Here is an 18,721-nt window from a genome sequence, read left to right on the forward strand (position 1 = left end):
GCCTTTGGAGTAACAGAATAATCCCCCCACCCCTCATTATTTTTATCATGGTAATTGTTGACTGTTAACTATCCTGTACCTGCCTATGTAAAAGAAGTATGTGTTTATCATTTTACATTTTACTCAATTCCCAGGTTTCCTCACTTTGCTTTCTCCCACCTCCCTTATCTGTCATTGATGGATTTCATGTAACCCACTTATAATATATCTTCTTTTTTGATTGTAATGTATAAAATAAATGTAAAACTACCATTTTTCTGGAGCATTTTCTCAATTTGTTGAGGTTTTGCTTCCGGGCAACTATCATCAATTTGGCTCAGATAAACTCATAAAAGTTCTTACAGGTTTGAACATATTTTGCATTGAACTCAGAAAATATTTTGTTTGATATTTTTTACCTATTTGTTAATGACATTACTCATAATAATAGTTACACTTGTTCTTTGGACTTTTCTATACAGTCCAACCATTTATGATTACTAAACACATATAAAATATCTGTTAATACTCTTGTCATGGCTTATGTAGATGTTATACTAGAGGCCAAATACAAAAAAATTCAGATCATGATAGTTCATAAGATAGAAAAAATCCAGAGTGTTTTTTCACAGTAAAGGCCATAAGACCTGACTTCCTTCCATTTGCCTTCCCTTCCCTTTTTGGGAAAAGTGCAGCCTCCACTCAGATGCCCTTCCCCAGTGTTAACAAGACTATATCATTGAGACTTCCTCCAGATGAGCCCCCCTAGAGCTGTGAGACCACACTGTCTGACCCCAAGGTTGGTTATCAATGCATCACTCAGGCTATCATTTTTTTAACATTTTATTTATTTATTTTTAGAGAGATGGGATGGGAGGGAGAAAGAGAGGGAGAGAAACATCAACTGGTTTCCTCTTGCATGCCCTCAGCTGGGACCTGGCGGGCAACCCAGGCATGTGTCCTGACTGAATGTGGGCTTTTGGTTCTTGGGCTGGCACTCAATGCATTGAGCCGCACCACCAACCAGGGCTGGTTATTTTTATTTTTTATTTTTTTAACCCCAAGGGGGAACTGTGGGCACAATTGGTATTTCATGGAAAGTAACCTCACAGGATGATCTGATAATAAATTCATAACCGGACGGATCATAGTGGGCAGTCATGCCCACGCCTACAACTTACTTGGTGAAAGGATTTAAGCAAGCTCTGTCCATTCTTCTTGTTTGTTAGTGAAAAGTTTTATTGATTTACTTATTTATTTATTTAAATCCTCACCCAAGAATATGTGTATTGATTTTAGGGAGAGAAGGGGTGGGGAGGGAGAGAGAGAGAGAGAGACATCAATCATGAACACCCAACCTAGGTATGTGCCCTGACTGGGAATTGAACTCATAACCTTTGCAGTGCATGGAATAACATTCCAACCAACTGAGCCACCCAGCCAGGGCTTTAGTGAGAGATTTTAAGCCAGCCCTGTTCAGTGTTCTTTTGCATCTGGGATAACACACCTTTGAAATGCCAGAAGTAATACACCTGAAGGTGGTAACCACCCTTAAGAAAGCCCTTAACGATGTAGCCCAATCCCTGTCCGGCTTTCCCCCACCTTCATGGAATCTTCCTTATGTTCCCTCCTTAATTTCAAATGTGTAAGAGAAATTGAAAAACTGCTATTCTCTGGAGCATTTTAGATCTTGCTTCTGGAAACCTCTGCCTGGGATGTTAATTTCCTCTCAGGGAGATCAGATACATAAAGTATTTACCAGTTTTATCTTCCTCGGGGGTGGGGGGTGGGGGGTGGATATCCTTCCTGAAACCTCTGTCTCCTCTGCCTGTCTGGACTGGCTGCTTTCTAAGTCTCCCTCCCAGCTACTGTCCAGGGAGAGCATCTGGCCACTCTCTTTTTCTCTCCCATATACATCTTTTGTTAGCTCAGTCTCCTCTTTTCCTCTTCCTCAATTTACTCCCTTGCTGGGGGGTGGGGGAATGCACATTTTCCTTTAACTTCCTCAAAAATACTATTTCTTTATTCCCAAGTTTTTATTTTTGAAGAAAATTTAAACCTAGAGAGAAATGGCAAGAATTTCACAATCAACACACATATTTTAAACATTTCATAACATTTGCTATTTCTTGGCCTCTTCTCTTTTTCTTTCTTCTCTCTGTCCTCCTCTCTACTAATTAAATCTCTATGTGGACCATTTGAGAATTATTTACAGACATAACTTCACCCTTTAACACTTCACCATGTGCCTTCAGAAAGCCACGCATATAAAACCCGACTTGCATAACCATTGCACACTTATCGCAGTCAAGACATTTCACCTCAGTACAACACTACCATCGAAAATATGTTCACACTCACATTTCCTCAATTGTCCCAATAACGTCCTTCATTTATCACTTTTTGTCTTCCATCCAGGACCCAATTAAGGCTCTTGCATTGCATTTAGTTGTTAGGTTTCTGTTGTCCTTGAACCAGAACAGTTCACTAACCATTTTTTTCCCCTACTTTTCATAAAATTGACATTTTTGAAGATTCCATGCCAGTTTTTTTTCCAGAATACCTTTCAATTTGGATTTGTCTCATTTCTCATTGTTATATTCAAGTTAAACATATTTTATTTTCCATAGTTATGCTCTATAAGTCATATTGTATCTTTAAAAGTGCTGTTTCTTGGAAGGTTTAGCTTACTGCCTTTGAGACTCTGATGTGAGCCCTATAGAAAACATATACATGTGTACACATATGCACATACATACACATGTATGCAAATAAAGTTTGTGCATAATTTCAAGCATTTCACAGACATTCCTGTGGAGCCTATTCCTGCGGAGCCTATTCCTGCAAGTGCATGAACTTGGCAAAGCCTGTGCTGTAAGCGCGACCGGCCTGGGAGAGAGACCCATGCTCTCGCTGCTCAAAAACTGTGCTTGAGTTACTTTTTAAGTCACTTAATTCTTTAAAAAATATTTTATTTATTTATTTTTAGAGACATAGGAAGGGAGGGAGAAAGCGAGGAGAGACATTGATAGGTTGCATCTCACATACCCTCCATTTGGGGACCTGGCCCAAAACCCAAGCATGTGCCCTGACTGGGAATCAAACTGGGGACCTTTTGGTTTGCGGGCTAATGCTTGATTCACTGAGCCACACCAGCCAGGTTAAGAAGTCACATAATTTTTATTAGAAATGGATGATGGTCCCCTAAACAAGTTTCTTGTGGTTTGTACAGATTTGTTAAAATGTGAACATTTTCTAACTGTCTTGTCCAGTAGAAAGCATTATTTTTCAGGATGTTGTATTTTACTCCTGTAAAAATTATTCCTTAATTGTTACATTCATAATGCTGATACTTACATGGAAGCTGTCCCTGTTGCAGAAAAAGAGGCTATACTTAACCACAGAGTCTCCTTAATGTTGTACAATTACACTTTGGCTCTTATTTCTGATGTAGCAAGCCATTTTGTTTTTTCATTTTTTTTTTTATTGTTTTTCAAGTACTGTTGTCTCTATTTTCTTTCCTCCACTACCTCCCCCCACCTCCCACCCTCGATCCTATCCCCTTTGGCTTTGTCCATGTGTCCTTTAGACATGTTCCTTGACCACAAATCCCCCTATTTTCCCTGTTATCCCTCTCTCGCGTCCCCTCTAGTTACCGTCAGTCTGTTCTTTTATTTCAATGTCTCTGTTTATGTTTTGCTTACTTGTTTGTTTTATTGATTAAGTTCCACTTATAGATGAGATCAAATGGTATTTGTCTTTTACCACCTGACTTATTTCACTTAGCATAATGCTCTGCAGTTCCATCCATGCCAACCAACTGAGCCACCCTTCCAGGGCTGCAGCAGCATTTTAAAGAGCGAAGATGTGCAGCAGAAAGAAAGAAGGAGCTCCTACACACGTTGTATCCTTAAAATGCCACTGTAGCCGTGGCTGGGTGGCCCGGGTGCTCAGTTGGTTAAAGTGTTGTCTTGATATGCCAGGGTTGTGGGTTTGATCCCCTTTCAGGGCACGTATAAGAATCAACCAATGAGTGCATGAATAAGTAGAACAACAAATCACTGTTTCTCTCTGTCCCCCTTCCCCCCCCTCTAAAATCAATTACTAAAAAAATAAAATGCTGGGAGAACCAAGATGGCGGTGTAGGTAGACACACTGCGCCTCCTCACACAACCAGAACTGACAGAAAATCCAACAGCAAGGGGGTCCAACACCAAGGAAATACAAAATAAACATTCATCCAGACCGGTAGGAGGGGCGGAGATGGGCACCGGGGTGGAGAGGACTCACGTGGCCGTGGCGGGACTGAGACTGGTGGAGTGTGGGATGAACGGGGCAGGCAGTCCGAGCACTAGCAGGCCCTGCAACCCTACATTTGCGCAGATAAACCGAGAGGGCCAGACTCAGAGTGGCTGAGAGTGGGGCAGGCAGAGCAGTGGGTAGCACCCCGGGGCCCCACATTCGCACACAGATAAACCAGGCGAACGGCGGGGAGCGAAGCAGACTGCGCAACCCAGAGCTCCAGCTCCGGGAAATAAAGCCTCAAACCTCTGATTGAAAACGCCCCTGGGGGTTGGGGCGGCAGCAGGAGAGACTCCCAGCCTCACGGGAGAGGTCGTTGGAGAGACCCACAGGGGCCTAGAGTGTGCACAAGCCCACCCACTGGGGAGCCAGCACCAGAGGGGCCCAGTTTGATTGTGGGTAGCAGAGTGAAAGACCTAAATCGGGAGGAGAGTGAGGCGGGCGCCATTGCTTCCTCTCGGCCCCTCCCCCACGTACAGCGTCATAGCACAGCGACCAGCGTTACCCCGCCCTGGTGAACACCTAAGGCTCCACCCCTTAAAGTAACAGAAGCGCCAAGACCAAAAAAAAAAAAAAGGCCCAAATGACAGAACACTTCAAAGCTCCAGAAAAAATACAACTAAGCGACGAAGAGATCTGCCAACCTATCGGATGCACAGTTCAAAGCACTGGTTATCAATATGCTCACAGAATTGGTTGAATCCGTTTGAAAAGTAGATGAAAAAATGAAGCCTATGCAAATAGAAACAAAGGAAAATGTACAGGGAACCAATAGTGATGCGAAGGAAACTGGGACTCAGATCAACAGAGTGGACCAAAAGGAAGAAACAAACATCCAACCAGAAAAGAATGAAGAAACAAGAACTCAGAAAAATGAGGAGAGGCATAAGAACCTCTAAGACTTCTCAAAACGTTCCAACATCCGAATTATAGGGGTGCCAGAAGGAGAAGAGGAAGAACAAAAAACTGAAAACTTATTTGAACAAATAATGAAGGAGAACTTCCCTAATATGGCAAAGGAAATAGACTTCCAGGAAGTCCAGGAAGCTCAGAGAGTCCCAAAGAAGCTGGACCCAAGGAGGAACACACCAAGGCACATCATAATTACATTACCCAAGATTAAACGCAAGGACCTACATCCAAGATTACTGTATCCAGCAAAGCTATCATTTAGAATGGAAGGGAAGATAAAGTGCTTCTCAGATAAGGTCAAGTTAAAGAAGTTCATCATCACCAAGCCCTTATTATATGAAATGTTAAAGGGAGTTACCTAAGAAAAAGAAGATAAAAAATATGAACAGTAAAACTGACAGCAAACGACCACACCTAAAACGAAAACAAGAGCAAACTAGGCAAACAACTAGAACAGGAACAGAACCATAGAGATGGAGATCACAGGGAGGGGTGTCAATAGGGGAGTGGGAGAGGGAGAGGGGGGGAAGGTACAGAGAATAAGTAGCATAGATGATAGGTGGAAAATAGACAGGGGGAGGGTAAGAATAGTGTAGGAAATGTAGAAGCCAAAGAACTTATAAGTGTGACCCATGGACATGAACTATAGGGGGGAATGTGGGAGGGAGGGGGTGGGCAGGATGGAGTGGAGTGGGGGGGGGGAATGGGACAACTGTAATAGCATAATCAACAAATATATTTACAAAAAAAAGAAATTAAAAAAATAATAAAATGCTGCTGAAACTGTAGAGAATGTAGCCCAAACAGTAATAAGCAATGACAGTGTAAAAAAGAAAATGTTACCTCTTGAGGTATTGTTAGGGACTTACTTGTTCCCCCCAAATTCATTTGTTGAATTCCTAACCACCAGTACTGCAGAATGTGACTATTCGGAAAATGAGTCTTTAAAGAAGGTCACTAAGTTAAAATGAGGTCCTAATATAATCTGGCTGGTGGACTTATGAGGACAGAAGGTTGTGACAGAGACAGACACTGGACAGGTTAAAGCACAGAGAGACAACCACGTGAAGACAAAGGAGAAGGCGGCCCTTTGCAAGTCAAGCATGGAGGCCTTAGAAGAAACTAACCCTTGGTCTTTGACTTCCAGCCTCCAGAACTGTGAGAAAATAAATTTATGTTGCTTAAGCCACCCTGTCTTGGATACCTTATTATAGCAACCCTAGAAAGTACTAATAAGGTACCTTTCTGAATCCTCTTAGAAAAGTGTATTATTTTCTTATACTAAAGAAAATAGTGTAAGAAAATTTCTTTACACAGTATAGCCCAAATCACATGGTATTGTGGTTAAAAATGTCTGTTTCTTCTATCAGACTAAAGCTGTTTAGAGTAGATATGGAAACTAAACATTTTTGCATCTCTGAACACCTGGCATAAAATCTGGGGCTTGGAGGTACCCACTTATTATTTGTTACCCCAGATTGAATAAAAGCATGTAAAGTCGCATTCCTTCATGGGCGAGGCTTCCTTGGAGGAAACAGCTATTTCTGAAATACTGGATGTAGAGAAAGATTTGGATCACATATAAAGTTATCCTTTAAAGTTACTATAATCTATAACAACTTGTTTTGCTAGCCATTTATGAGCTACACTTAGACCTCCAAGGCTATTCAGCAAGTGTTCATTGAACGGCTTCGAAGTGCTGGCCATTGTACTAGACCCTGGAAGACAAGGACAAGCCTAAACTAACCTGGCCTCTGCCCCCGTGGAGCTGACATTCCAGAGGGGATGCAAGTGTTTTTTTTGTGGGTTTTTTTTTTTTTGGATGGGGAGGGGTTTGAAATGTTTTGCAAATAACCCAGTTTCTGCCAGGGTTCAAGAACTAAAATGAACCCACAGCCTATACCTTCATGAACTGGGACTCGTGGGGCCCAGCCTTGGAGAACTCAGGTAGCATGGTGGCACCGTGGTTTTAGATGTGTCTTCTGCGGATATCTCTAGAATTTGAATCATGAATGAGGTCTGCTCATTCATGATGATTTGATGAATCATGAATGAGAACATTAAAAACAAGAAGAGTCTACAAAAGCTTACAACATTTTTGGAAATAAAATTATTTCTGAGTTTTGAAGTGAACAAGAGATGGCTGCTGGCATTCTAACACTAGTTGGGCAGGTTGCTGCGCTTGATGGCAGGTAAGAGAAGCTGTCCTCCAGGAGCCGTGGCCAGCCTTGGAGATGTTGGCTGTGATGCCACAGGAGGCATTGGGTCAGGTTCTCACTGTCTTAGTCACTAGAGGTACTAATATATGGGTCAAGTGATAAGCTAATGCAGGTTTCTTTGGGTAAGTACATTAGTTGAGAGGCTTTGAGACTTGGAAGAATTAAGGGAATAGATCAGGGATCAGCAATACTGCAAAGGGCCCATTAGTAAATATTTTAAGCTTTGTGGGCCAAGAGGCAACACCAAAAATGTTATATAGGTATGTGTATGAAGTCAAAGAGGTGTGTATGTATATAGTAAGAGAGAAAACAAATTTTCATCAATTTTTATTGATAAAATTCAAAATATAACAATAGAGCATGCCCCACCCCAGGTTTGGGGAATAACATTTTCTTTGAGGGTCAAAATTACTGTTTCCTTTCTACATGTTGATTAAAATGTTCATCCGTGCTCATCAAAGATGAGATATTATGTATCTCACCTTGGAAAATGTTTTTCACATACATAGGTACTGCAAAATAACTGATATCAACACACATGCAGTAACTCTATCATTTGGATATCTAATAACTGAGACACTTACTGTATATTTCAATTTCAAAAACTTGAGTTCTGTAGTCCATGCTGAGGTTTTGCCTCATCTCTTTCTATATACCATTGCCTCTAGACTCCTATTTGTCATTGCTAACACCAGTCCCACCAAGACAGCTAGTTCTAGGTTCAGCTTCAATATTGGATCTCCACTTGTCAAGGACTAGCATCTGTTCTTCCTATACCAACTGCTTACCTGCCTGCAAGGTATGCTCACTAATCTCCCTGCAGGTTTTGCTGCCTTTTTCCCATGATGGGTCCTTTATTGTAGTTGGCCACCTGCTCACCCAACCCTGCCATGTTATTTGAGCTCTCCATGCTTTGTTGAACTCCTTCCTGCTGCTGGACTTGAGCCTGGCATCTGCCCCATCTCCACCACCCTCCTCAATGTGTCGAGTTCCTCTGAACTCTCCTAGTCTGGTTTCTCCAACTACTACCCTGCTCTGGTGCTAGAACCAGGAAGGACAGATTGATGAGACTTAAGAAGTGGATGGTGGCGGGCTCCTTGGGCTTTCCTGAGACAGCAAGGGGTGAGCTTCCTGTGATTTTAGAGAAGTTTCTTGAATTCTGTGGACACAGGGACCTTGTAAAATATGAAGAATGTGTATGGTTGGTGGGGGATGTAATGTAACACTAGCTGCCTTGCAGAGCACAGGTGTTCTTGGCCATAAAGCATTAAAATATTCAGAGTGAAGGTTTCAGAACCAAGAAGGTACAGGCTGTTCTAAAGTTAAGGGGACAGGAATCATGAGGTTTCCAAGGTTCAGGTAACTCAGAGTGTGAGCTCAGATCCGTGTGATGCAGGCAACCTATTCCAAAGTCTAAACTGCATGGAGGGTGTGGATTTGGCTGGTGTCCGATGCTCGCTACAGTTACTCCTTGCCAGACTAGAGAGAGGAAGGAGTAATCTGTCTCTGCTAAAACAGGTTTATGCAGCTGAAAACCAATGGATTCTCTGATGACTTTACAAGTGGAAGAGACTGTTAAGAAGAGCACTGTTAAGAAATATAAAATAATTTGTATTGTAAGTACAATTTATTTTTTATTTTACTTTATTGTAGCTTTGTGTCAAATGTTAAATGATACTCTCTTCATATTTATTTGTGTTACTATTTAAATGTAAAGTTTTAAATAATTGTGTTCAGTTTTGTGACAACTCTAAGGCAGTTAATAGCTTATTCATATTTTACAAGTAAAAACATTTGAGTAACAACAAATGAATATTTGATCAAACTGAAAAGTCAGGGTCTGTGCCAAAACACTTTGCAGCATTTCTTTTCATATGATTGCAATTCCTTGCCAATTCACATTTTTATTGCGTGAATATTTTAAGACCAGAAACAGAAATTAAAAGCACTGTATCTTATAGCCTTTACCAGACTGTTGATTTTATCCTGTTTTATTTCCCTCCTAGAATTAATCTCTTTTCCTATATTCTCTTTCTTGTTCTTTCCTGTCCTAAAAATAAAACAAAGAAACAAACAAACAAAAACTACAAAAAACCTTTTCTTGATTTTATCACACTCTTTTTTGTTTGCAGCATTAAACTTTCAGGAAGAGGGGCACTAGTGGTTGCTGTTGTTTTGGCTTTCTCACTATTCAACCATTCCCTGTTGTTTAGTTTTGCTTTCACTATTATGAAGTCACCCCTCGAAAGCCAGTCCACCCCTGTCCTGCTCCAGAGTCTTTATGGCAACAATACATAGATGTTGCTCAGTGTTTTCTCATTTTGAATTATTCTCTCCTTTTGCTTCTTTGATGACATTAAAATTCCCATTTTTATGACTTTTCTTCTTATCTGTATTCTCCGTTGATATCTTTCTTCTCAATTCACAACAGTCTTTCACGAAGTCCTAGCCAAAGATCTTCAGACAACTCATCTTTTATCTTTTTAAGAGTCATTTTTTTCTGAACCTACAGTCCCAAGTCCCTAGCTCTGACCTCTCCCTGAGTTTCTGTCACACAATTTCAAGTGCCTCCTCTCCGGCTCTTCATCCAGTACCTCAAGCCCAAACCTACGGCATGATTTCCCCACAGCCATCCTGCTGCCGTGTTCTCCCACATTCCTTCCTTGAGTGAAGGTCGCCACCATCTCTGTCGCTCAAGCATTGTTTCTAGGAATAAATTGAACGATGTGTGTAAACATGGAACTCAGTGATTATAGTGAAGTAAATCCTCAACATATTTTACTTGTTTATTATCCTCCTGGAACTTGGCAGCAATGCTTTTAGCTCATATTGCTATTCATTATATTTACCATATTGTTAAACTCAGGAAATTATAAACTCCTTGGGAGCAAAATGTATGCATTGTTTATACACCATTGTATCCTTCTAGTGGTTTATTAGGACATATAATAGATGCTCAATACTTTATAATCATAGTTCAAAGGTACCCTAATGTTTCCAGATTTTAATATTTCATTTAAAAAATTTTAAGGTATCTACTGTGTTTCCAGCACTCTTTATTCAGCCAAGCTATAGCCCAGTGTTGGATTCTCAGTGAATTTTGGAGGCCCCTCTCCACTTTGTAGATAGCATGAGATAGTCTGATATATCTAGGCATCTCAGTATCAAGGTGCTTATTCAGAATTACATTTTTAGAGTAAATAATTATATGAGATTAAAAACACGCCTTACTCTCAAGGGGCTTACAGAATAATGCAGAGGGCAAGCCATAAATGTATACAAAAAGTACAAAGTCAGCTAGCCGTTGCTTATTTCTCCAGCAAGTTTGACCTGCCAAGGACTAAAGATGTTCACGGAAATATGTCAACTCGTAAATCTATGATGCATGAGGTTTACCACAGGAAAGTTTCCCAGCGTTCTATTTCCTTGTAGTACTCCTAGTCCTGTCACCAGAGGCTTTTGAGCATCATAACAATGGACTACGTGATAATGATGTTATTTATTAAATGTTTCTGTTGACCTTTTCTTCTCCATCAAATGAATGCCTGCCGGAAGGTTACTGAACCTTGGGTGAACTTGAAGACTTCATAGGAGAGTTGTGTTTGTTAGATATATTAATTTGTTGGTTGATTTTGATGTTGTGGGGTTTTTTTTTTTTTCATGAAAGTGATTTGTAAAAGAAAAAACTACAGCAAAGGTTACTGGGATTGTAAGTTACTTCCTACGGGATCTGTGCATCTGTTGCATTAATATGCTTTATGGCAATATACAGTATTCAGACTCTATCATCCACTTTGCTTATCATTAGACTTAATGGATGGGGAAAGAGGCGAGAGGGAAGAATTCTCTTTAATTATACCACAGCCTAACACTAGTCATAATGTAAAGTCCACTACTTTGAAGAGCTTTGTCAGCAGTGGTGATAATAAATGGCACACACAATCTTCGGTCACGTAGCTTCCAAATTGTGCTACATCATTTTTGTTTGAGCTGTATATTAAAGCAGATTATATACCAGCTTACTATTTGGACACTACATTTTTACTTATGTTAAATATTCTCATTGTCCTCTGATGGGCAGAGTGGGGTAGGGGGAGAACCTACCCATAAGAATGAGGTTGTTAGCGACTTCACGGTTTTAGAAGAGGTTTTTTGTTTGTTTGTTTGTTTTAGATAAATGACCTTCAAACAGTTGTCTAGTTAAGAAAGAAAAATGGGCAAAGGTAAATGGCTCCCATGGCTTCATGTGTTTAACTCACTTTAGGATTAAGCTAACTGGGACTAATGTATTTAGATTTGAAGATCTGTACTAAATGGTATTTCTTCCCAAACCTCGCTTATTGTCTGGCATTAAATAAAACTATGTACCTCTGTCATTGTTGGGTCGTGTATTATGCATAACCAGAGCACTGTGTGCCCTTAGAATTCACTGAGGGAAACAGTTATCTGGATCTTTGTATATATATGAAGGTTACTTTTCATTTTTTGTGGTAGGTTCTTCTCGTTTTGTTGGTGATTGTGACACTTGGATTAGGCCTGAAACTTGGACTTGGGCAACGAGATGAGCAAGGTACACCACTCAGCATTTTCTCAAAGCATTTCTTTATTTCTTCTTTCTCCTTACCTTCACCGGTTAAAACATGTACCGCTTCTCACCTGAGTCTCCTCTTTCTTACAGGTAGCACCTTCCTTCTGGGTTCTCCGTCTCCTAACTCCTCTTATCAGGAGCCCAACCTGTGATTCGCATTGTTTAGGTCATTGCTGGACTTTATTCTTCACCCTCGCCCCTCTGCTCCTTTGAGAGTCATACACATCATCTAGTATTTTATCCTCACTTTTCCTTACCTTCCTAGAGGACTTTGATAGCTGGATTAAAGACTCCTGACCCAACTCCTACTCTAATCCTGAATATCTGATAGTAAACTTGGCCAAAGTTCTTTGTTGCTCCCTTCCCAGGACCTCCTGCTACCTCTCCTGCATCTTGATGTCACCTGAGTATTGTGCTTTCCCTGAAATCTCGAGATTTTTTGGTTAGGCAGAGCCGCATTCCTGAAATATAGTGCAGAATAAAAGCGTCACATTTTTTTCTTTTTCCCATAAGAAGCAAGGGGAAAAAAAAAAGGAGATACATTTCCCAAAACACCTCATTAGTAAGAACAGTAAATAATCCATTTACAATTGACTATGCACTGTTTTGGTACTTTTACTAATGGGAAGTATAAAGTCAAATGTTAGATAATTTATTCCCCTTTTAATTTTAATTTGGTTGATTAACTTCTACCATGACTCCTGTGGGGCAAGTCTTATCACTTCTTTATGAGGGAGATTCTTGGTGAGGTTGGCTGACAATTTTCCAGTTGCTTCCACTTGACAATTCACACACACTCAGTACCCCTAGGGTAACATGAAAACACAGTACAACTGAAAAGGTGGACATTACCTGCAAAATTACTGTTTTTGCTTGGTCACTTGCCTGTTGTGTTTCTGAACTACAGTGCCCGTGTTAGATCTAGCGAATGTTGGCTTGCCATTTTGGCAGTGGTTTTCTGATGTTAGTGTACCAGGTGGGCATCATTTCCGGGTTATTTTATCCCACAAATTATCTTTAATGGCAAGAGGCACATACTAGTCTCTGAAGAAAGTCTCCAGTTCTTTGACTTCCTTCCGATAGTGCTACACCTACTGGCTGGCTTCCCAAAGTAATTGTTCTGTGTTCTTTTCCTCCTCTCTTGGTCTGTCAGCCCTTATGAGGCATCATTCCCTTCCGCTGCCCCGCCCCCCCACACCCCCATCGCCCCAACGCATGGGGATTGAACTCCAGCCCCTCTTCACCAGTGTGCTGACCATACTGATCCCCTCATTCACCCACCACAACTGTCTCCTACCCTCAACCCTGGACCATTCTCGCCATTCTTTGCTCCAATTAACCCACTTTTTATGGACAATATGTTTTTTCTAGTGTGAATTTTTAAAGTAGTTTTTCTATTTCGCATTTGTATATGTTCTTACAAATTTATTGTTTTATGTGCATGTATTTTTTTTTACTTATTCTTTAACAAGTGAGCACTGACTATGGGCTAGATATTATTCTAATTAATATAACTAGATACTATTCTAATTAATATAATTCTAATACAGTGGTAAAGAAACAAAAATCCTTCAGAGAGTTTACATTCTAGCAGGGAAGACAGACAATAAAAGTATAAATAGGCAAAATACATATAATACTCTAGGGAAAGTGCTAAGGAATAAGTAAAACTCTAAAAAGGAATATGGATTATTGAGTCAGGGTGAGATGGGGTGTATGTGTGAAATAACTTTTGAGTAAACAGCTGAAGGAAATGAACGAGAACCAGGATATTTTATATAAGAACATTTCAGGCAAGAGAAAATAACAAGGGCAATGGCCTGAAGCTGGAGCTTGCCTGGCAAGTTTAACTTCAAGAATAGAAAGGAGAACATTGAGCTAGAACTTGGGAGGACTAGAAGAAGGGTAGTCAAAATGAGAAACAAAGAGCAGTCAGGTCAAAGAAAGATCGGTTGGTCAAAGTGTGGTCTTTGGTTTTCATTCTGGGTGTGATGGGAAGTGATTGGAGGTTTTAGGCAGAGGAATGACATGCTGTGTTTGCTTTTCAATATTACTACTTAGGTTGCTATATTATTAACAAATGGCAGAGTGAAACAATGAGAAGAAGAGAGACCAATGAGGAAGTAATTGTAATAACAGATACGTTTTATGTCTTGGACTAGGGTGATAGTGTGTAGCTGGTGAGATATAGTTAGATTCTGAGTATCTTTTGATGTGGGAGAGAGATTTTATTGACCTGGATATAGGGTGAGAAAGGGAGGACTCAAAAATGACTTTAAGCCCTGGCTGGCATGGCTCAGTTGGTTGGAGTGTTGTCCCATACACCAAAAAATTGTGGGTTCAATTCCTGGTCAGGACACATATGAGGGGGGAACCCAAAACCCCCCAGAATTTATTTATAAAAAATTGTGTACTTATTCTTACATGTTTAAACTTAAGTCACCTTCCAAGTAGTCTCCATTTGATGCAATATACCCATCTAGATGTTTTTTCCACTGCTCAAATTTTTTAAATTAATTTATTTACTTTTATTCAGTTACAATTGTCTGCATTTTCTCCCCATCCCTCCACCCCACCCCAGCCAGTCCCACCTCCTTCCCCCACCTCTACCCTCCCCCTTGATTTTGTCCTTGTGTCCTTTATAGTAGCTCCTATAGACCCCTCTCCCCACTCCCCTCTGGCTATTGTTACAATGTTCTTAATTTCAATGTCCACCCAGCAATTCCGCTGCTGGGATTATACCCTAAGAACCCTGAAACACCAATCCAAAAGAATCTATGCACCCCAATGTTCATAGCAGCTCAAAACAATTTTTGAACTCGTCAATTTTGATGCCTTTTAGTATTTCTTAAGTTTTTTGTTTCACTTCTTCCACATCAACAAAACATTTCCCTTTGAGGCCCTTTTTTAATCCAGGGAAACAAAAAAACCCAAAAATGTTGCTCAGGGTGAGATCCAGTGAATAGGGAGGGTGGGGCTCAGGGGTCAAAAACTACTGAACACTCAGTAAAGTGTGGGCAAGTGCGCTCGTAAACCACCCATCAGGAAATGGGCAAACATGTTGAAAGAGTCTTCAGAAAAAAATCACTGAAGCCTATTGTGGCCTCTCACAACACCAGCTGGTACACTGATACAGACGGGTTCCTAGAACACTCGCCTAGTGGGAGAAGCCAGTACTACCAGGGGTCTGCCCTCCAGAGGATAACTCCATTTTGGGGGGTCGGCCTTTGTACCTAGACTGTAGGTTCAGTCTCCCATCAGGGCATTTACGGAAGGCAACTGATTGATGTTTCTCTCTCTCTTTCTCTCTTTCTCTCTCTCCCCCTTCCTGTCTCTCTAAATCAATGAACATATTTAAAAAAAAATTTTTTTAAAGAATGGCCTTGAGACTTTTGTCATGAACGTCTGAAAATAATGGCACTTTCATAATTAGGTTGGGGAAGATTGTAGAAGAAGCTGGTTTGGGGAGAATAATTAGGAGCTCAGAATTGGATATGTTAAATTTGAAATATATACTAGATGTCCAGGTCAAGAAGTCAAGAAGATAGTTGGATATATGGGGCTGGCTTTAGGGGGGAAGTCCTGGATGGACAGACACTGAAGGCCTTTTGTGTAAATGGTATATAAACTTTTTTTTCTTACCTTTTCACTGAACATTTTTAAAGACTCATCTTAATTGCTATGCATGCATCTATTCATATGTATCTACCTGCTTACTACTTAGTATTCTTTGACTTAGATCCAGCATGCCATTTGACCTATGCCCTCTCCCAGTGCTGGAAGAGGTTGGCTTTAATTTCTTAATGTACATAAATTCTGCAGGTTCTCTATTGGACCTATGTGAGGTTTGCTTTATCATGTACTCAAGAATGGAATTCTAGGGCCTTAAGGTTTATATTTTAACTTGGGTAAATAGTCCCAGATGATTGCTTTCCAGCCTACCTTACCTTCAGCGTGCATCCCAACCAACCCTGGATCTTATAACTTTTCGATCTCTCTCCCTTTTAACTTCCTCATTTTGCTGAAAAACATCCATCTGTAGCTTCCTAAATAGAATGCATACAACCTTTAACTTGAGTTCTTGCCTATCTCAAGACATCTTCATCATCCTAACCTAATACTTGACTATTTGGTTAGATAATTGAACTCTGAGATGAAAATAACTCCCCTCCAGAAATTTGAAGACATTAATTTCCTGTCTTCTAGCTTTCAGTGTTGCTTATAAGAAATTTGATACTATTCTGATGTGTGATCTTTTATCAATTGTTCACGAACTTTCTTAGGAAATTTCAAGATCTCTTTATTCCCGTTGATCCCTTGGTGTGAGTTTTGCCCTGGGAAATTTGGTGGGCAATTTTGAAGTAGTAGTTTATATTTTTCCATTCAGGGAAATTTTATAATATGATTTTTTAAAATAATATCATCTCCATATTCTTTGTTTTCACTTTTTGGCACCACCTCATTTTATGGTCAACTAAGTAGTAGCCTTAATTACATCTGCAAAGTCACTTTGCCATCTAAGGCAACATACTCATGGTCTCAGGAATTGGGACATGGAATCTTTTTGGGGACTATAATTCTATCTGCCACACATTTCTATTGAAGTTTTTCTGTGACTGTCCCCATGTTTTTATTTCCAAGACCACCCTGAATGTTATTCCTTTTTTAAAAAAACTGTATCTCTCTTTCTTATTCCCTGGATGCAATATCTTCTCTTTTCTGAGGATCTCAATATTAGCTGTGCCTGTGTGTGTATGTGAGTGTGTTTAACTCCTATGCTCCCTGCATTGTTTTCTTTCAACCAAGATTTTTCTTTTTCTTGTTTGGTTTGGTCTTTGTCTTTTATGGTCTTTTGGGCTTTTTTTGGTCTTTGTCTTTTTATGCTCAAATATCTGGTAACTATCTGTTCACATTGAAGAGTAAGGTCTGTTCATCTTCTCTCATCATTAGCCATCCTCTATGTCTACTGTCTCTGTGACAAAACCTCCTCTTCCTAAATTGCTCCAGATAATGATCCTTCTATTCTACAGGGGCAGGTGGGGTGGATGTAGTCACTGCTCCATATCCAGACTTTCAATCCATTCCACTATATTTAGCCTTTGAGTGTCTCTCCTACCCCTGCCTAATAGTACCTGCTGTCTCCAAGTTTAGAACCTCTCTGGGGTCTTGGGAAAAATCACTCGTTATGTATCACTCATTATTTATCGCTGCACCGAGAGATCATATAATAAAAATTCTCTATGTGTCTGTCTTTCCTAGTCTGTGCTAAGTACTAATGTGCTTCTGCCATTTAGCCACGAGATTCCAAGAACTGGTTTCCTTATTTTCATTACAGGCAGCTGCAGGAAAAAATGCTTTGATTCCTCATATAGAGCACTGGATGGCTGCAGGTGTGATGTGGGATGTAAAGACCGAGGTGACTGCTGCTGGGATTTTGAAGACACCTGTGTGGAATCAAGTACGAATTCCGAGAATAGCTTTATTATCACGTTGGTTGTGCTATCCTTAATGCATGTCCAAATGCTCACCGTACACCTTGTACACTAGTTTGCTAGGGCCACATAATGAAGTACCACAAACCAGGTGGCTTAAACAATAGAAATTCATTTCACACCGTTCTGGAGACTGAAAGTCCAAGATCTAGTTGTTGATATGGTTGGTTCCTTCTTATTAGTCGTACTGGATTAGGGCCCACCCTAATGATTTCATTTTAACTGGATTATCTGCAAAGATCCTTTTTAAGTAAGATCTCATTCATAGTCACGGGGGTTAGAACTTGAACTTTTTGAGGGTGATTGTCACAATTCAACCCATAACACCTTGTATAGAGGGTCTATTATTATCCTTTCCCCATTTACAGTGATGGACACAGAGTCCACACTTTAGTTAACAGAGGTTGAGGAATAAGTTTTCAGCAGATGAAATGCTGTATCGTTATGTAAGTTCCCATGGAGTTTTGCTGTGACTTAAGTTAATCATCATATTTAGTTTCATTTGCAGTCATTTTCAGATTTTATTGTGCATAAGGCTAACATGGAAAGCTGATGATTCTTGGTGATTCTATTGCCAGTGCTCCACAGAACAGAACTTGAGAAAAACACTGTTCTCTAGGTAGAAGAAGCAATTGCAACATTTAATTTCCTAAGAAATCAGGGAAGGTGGAGGGGGCGTCTAGTGCTTCCAGGAGAGGGAAGATTAGAATCATGGAGCGCCTACCCTGGCTGGTGTGGCTCAGTGGATTGAGCACTGGCCTGTGAACTGAAAGGTGGCCTGTTCCATTCCCAGTCAGGACACATGCCTGGGTTGTGGGCCAGGTCCCTGGCTGGGGGTGTGTGCGAGGCAACTGATCAATGTATCTCTCACATACTGATGTTTCCTCCTCTTTCTCCTTCCCTTCTCCCTCTTTGAAAGTAAATAAATCAAATCTTAAAAGAAAACAAAAATGATGGACCTCTTTAGGTTATCCTCTCTGAAAAAGGCAAGAGAGTGAGGAGTAACCTAGTATAGATAAGATTTGTATTCCTTTCACTTAATTTCCAAAGATCTTTCTACGCAATAGGGAGTAGAGAACTCAGTGCTTAAGGAAGCACACAGCAGTCACCTATTCAACATATTTGTCTAAGCCCAGGGCTGATGTTGATTTTAGTTATTGTTTCCTACCAGGTATCACCAGGAAGCAGCCTCAGTCTAGCTTCGTGTTGTTTTTAGCATTGAGATTTGT

The 18,721-nt window shown here is 40.3% G+C and overlaps 1 protein-coding gene across 1 annotated transcript in view; it reads left to right on the forward strand.

Annotated features, from left to right (window-relative positions):
* Positions 1-8,852: 8,852 nt before the first annotated feature.
* Positions 8,853-18,721, forward strand: part of ENPP3 (ectonucleotide pyrophosphatase/phosphodiesterase 3) — a 67,878-nt gene continuing 58,009 nt past the window's right edge. The window contains exons 1-3 of the mRNA XM_024551877.4: positions 8,853-9,028; positions 11,907-11,982; positions 17,336-17,458. Coding sequence (XP_024407645.2) covers positions 8,951-9,028; positions 11,907-11,982; positions 17,336-17,458 — 277 coding nt within the window. The 5' untranslated portion in view covers positions 8,853-8,950. The remainder of the gene's footprint in view (positions 9,029-11,906; positions 11,983-17,335; positions 17,459-18,721) is intronic.

Source organism: Desmodus rotundus, chromosome 11, assembly GCF_022682495.2.
Source record: "Desmodus rotundus isolate HL8 chromosome 11, HLdesRot8A.1, whole genome shotgun sequence".
In the NCBI taxonomy this organism is placed as follows: Eukaryota; Metazoa; Chordata; class Mammalia; order Chiroptera; family Phyllostomidae; genus Desmodus; species Desmodus rotundus.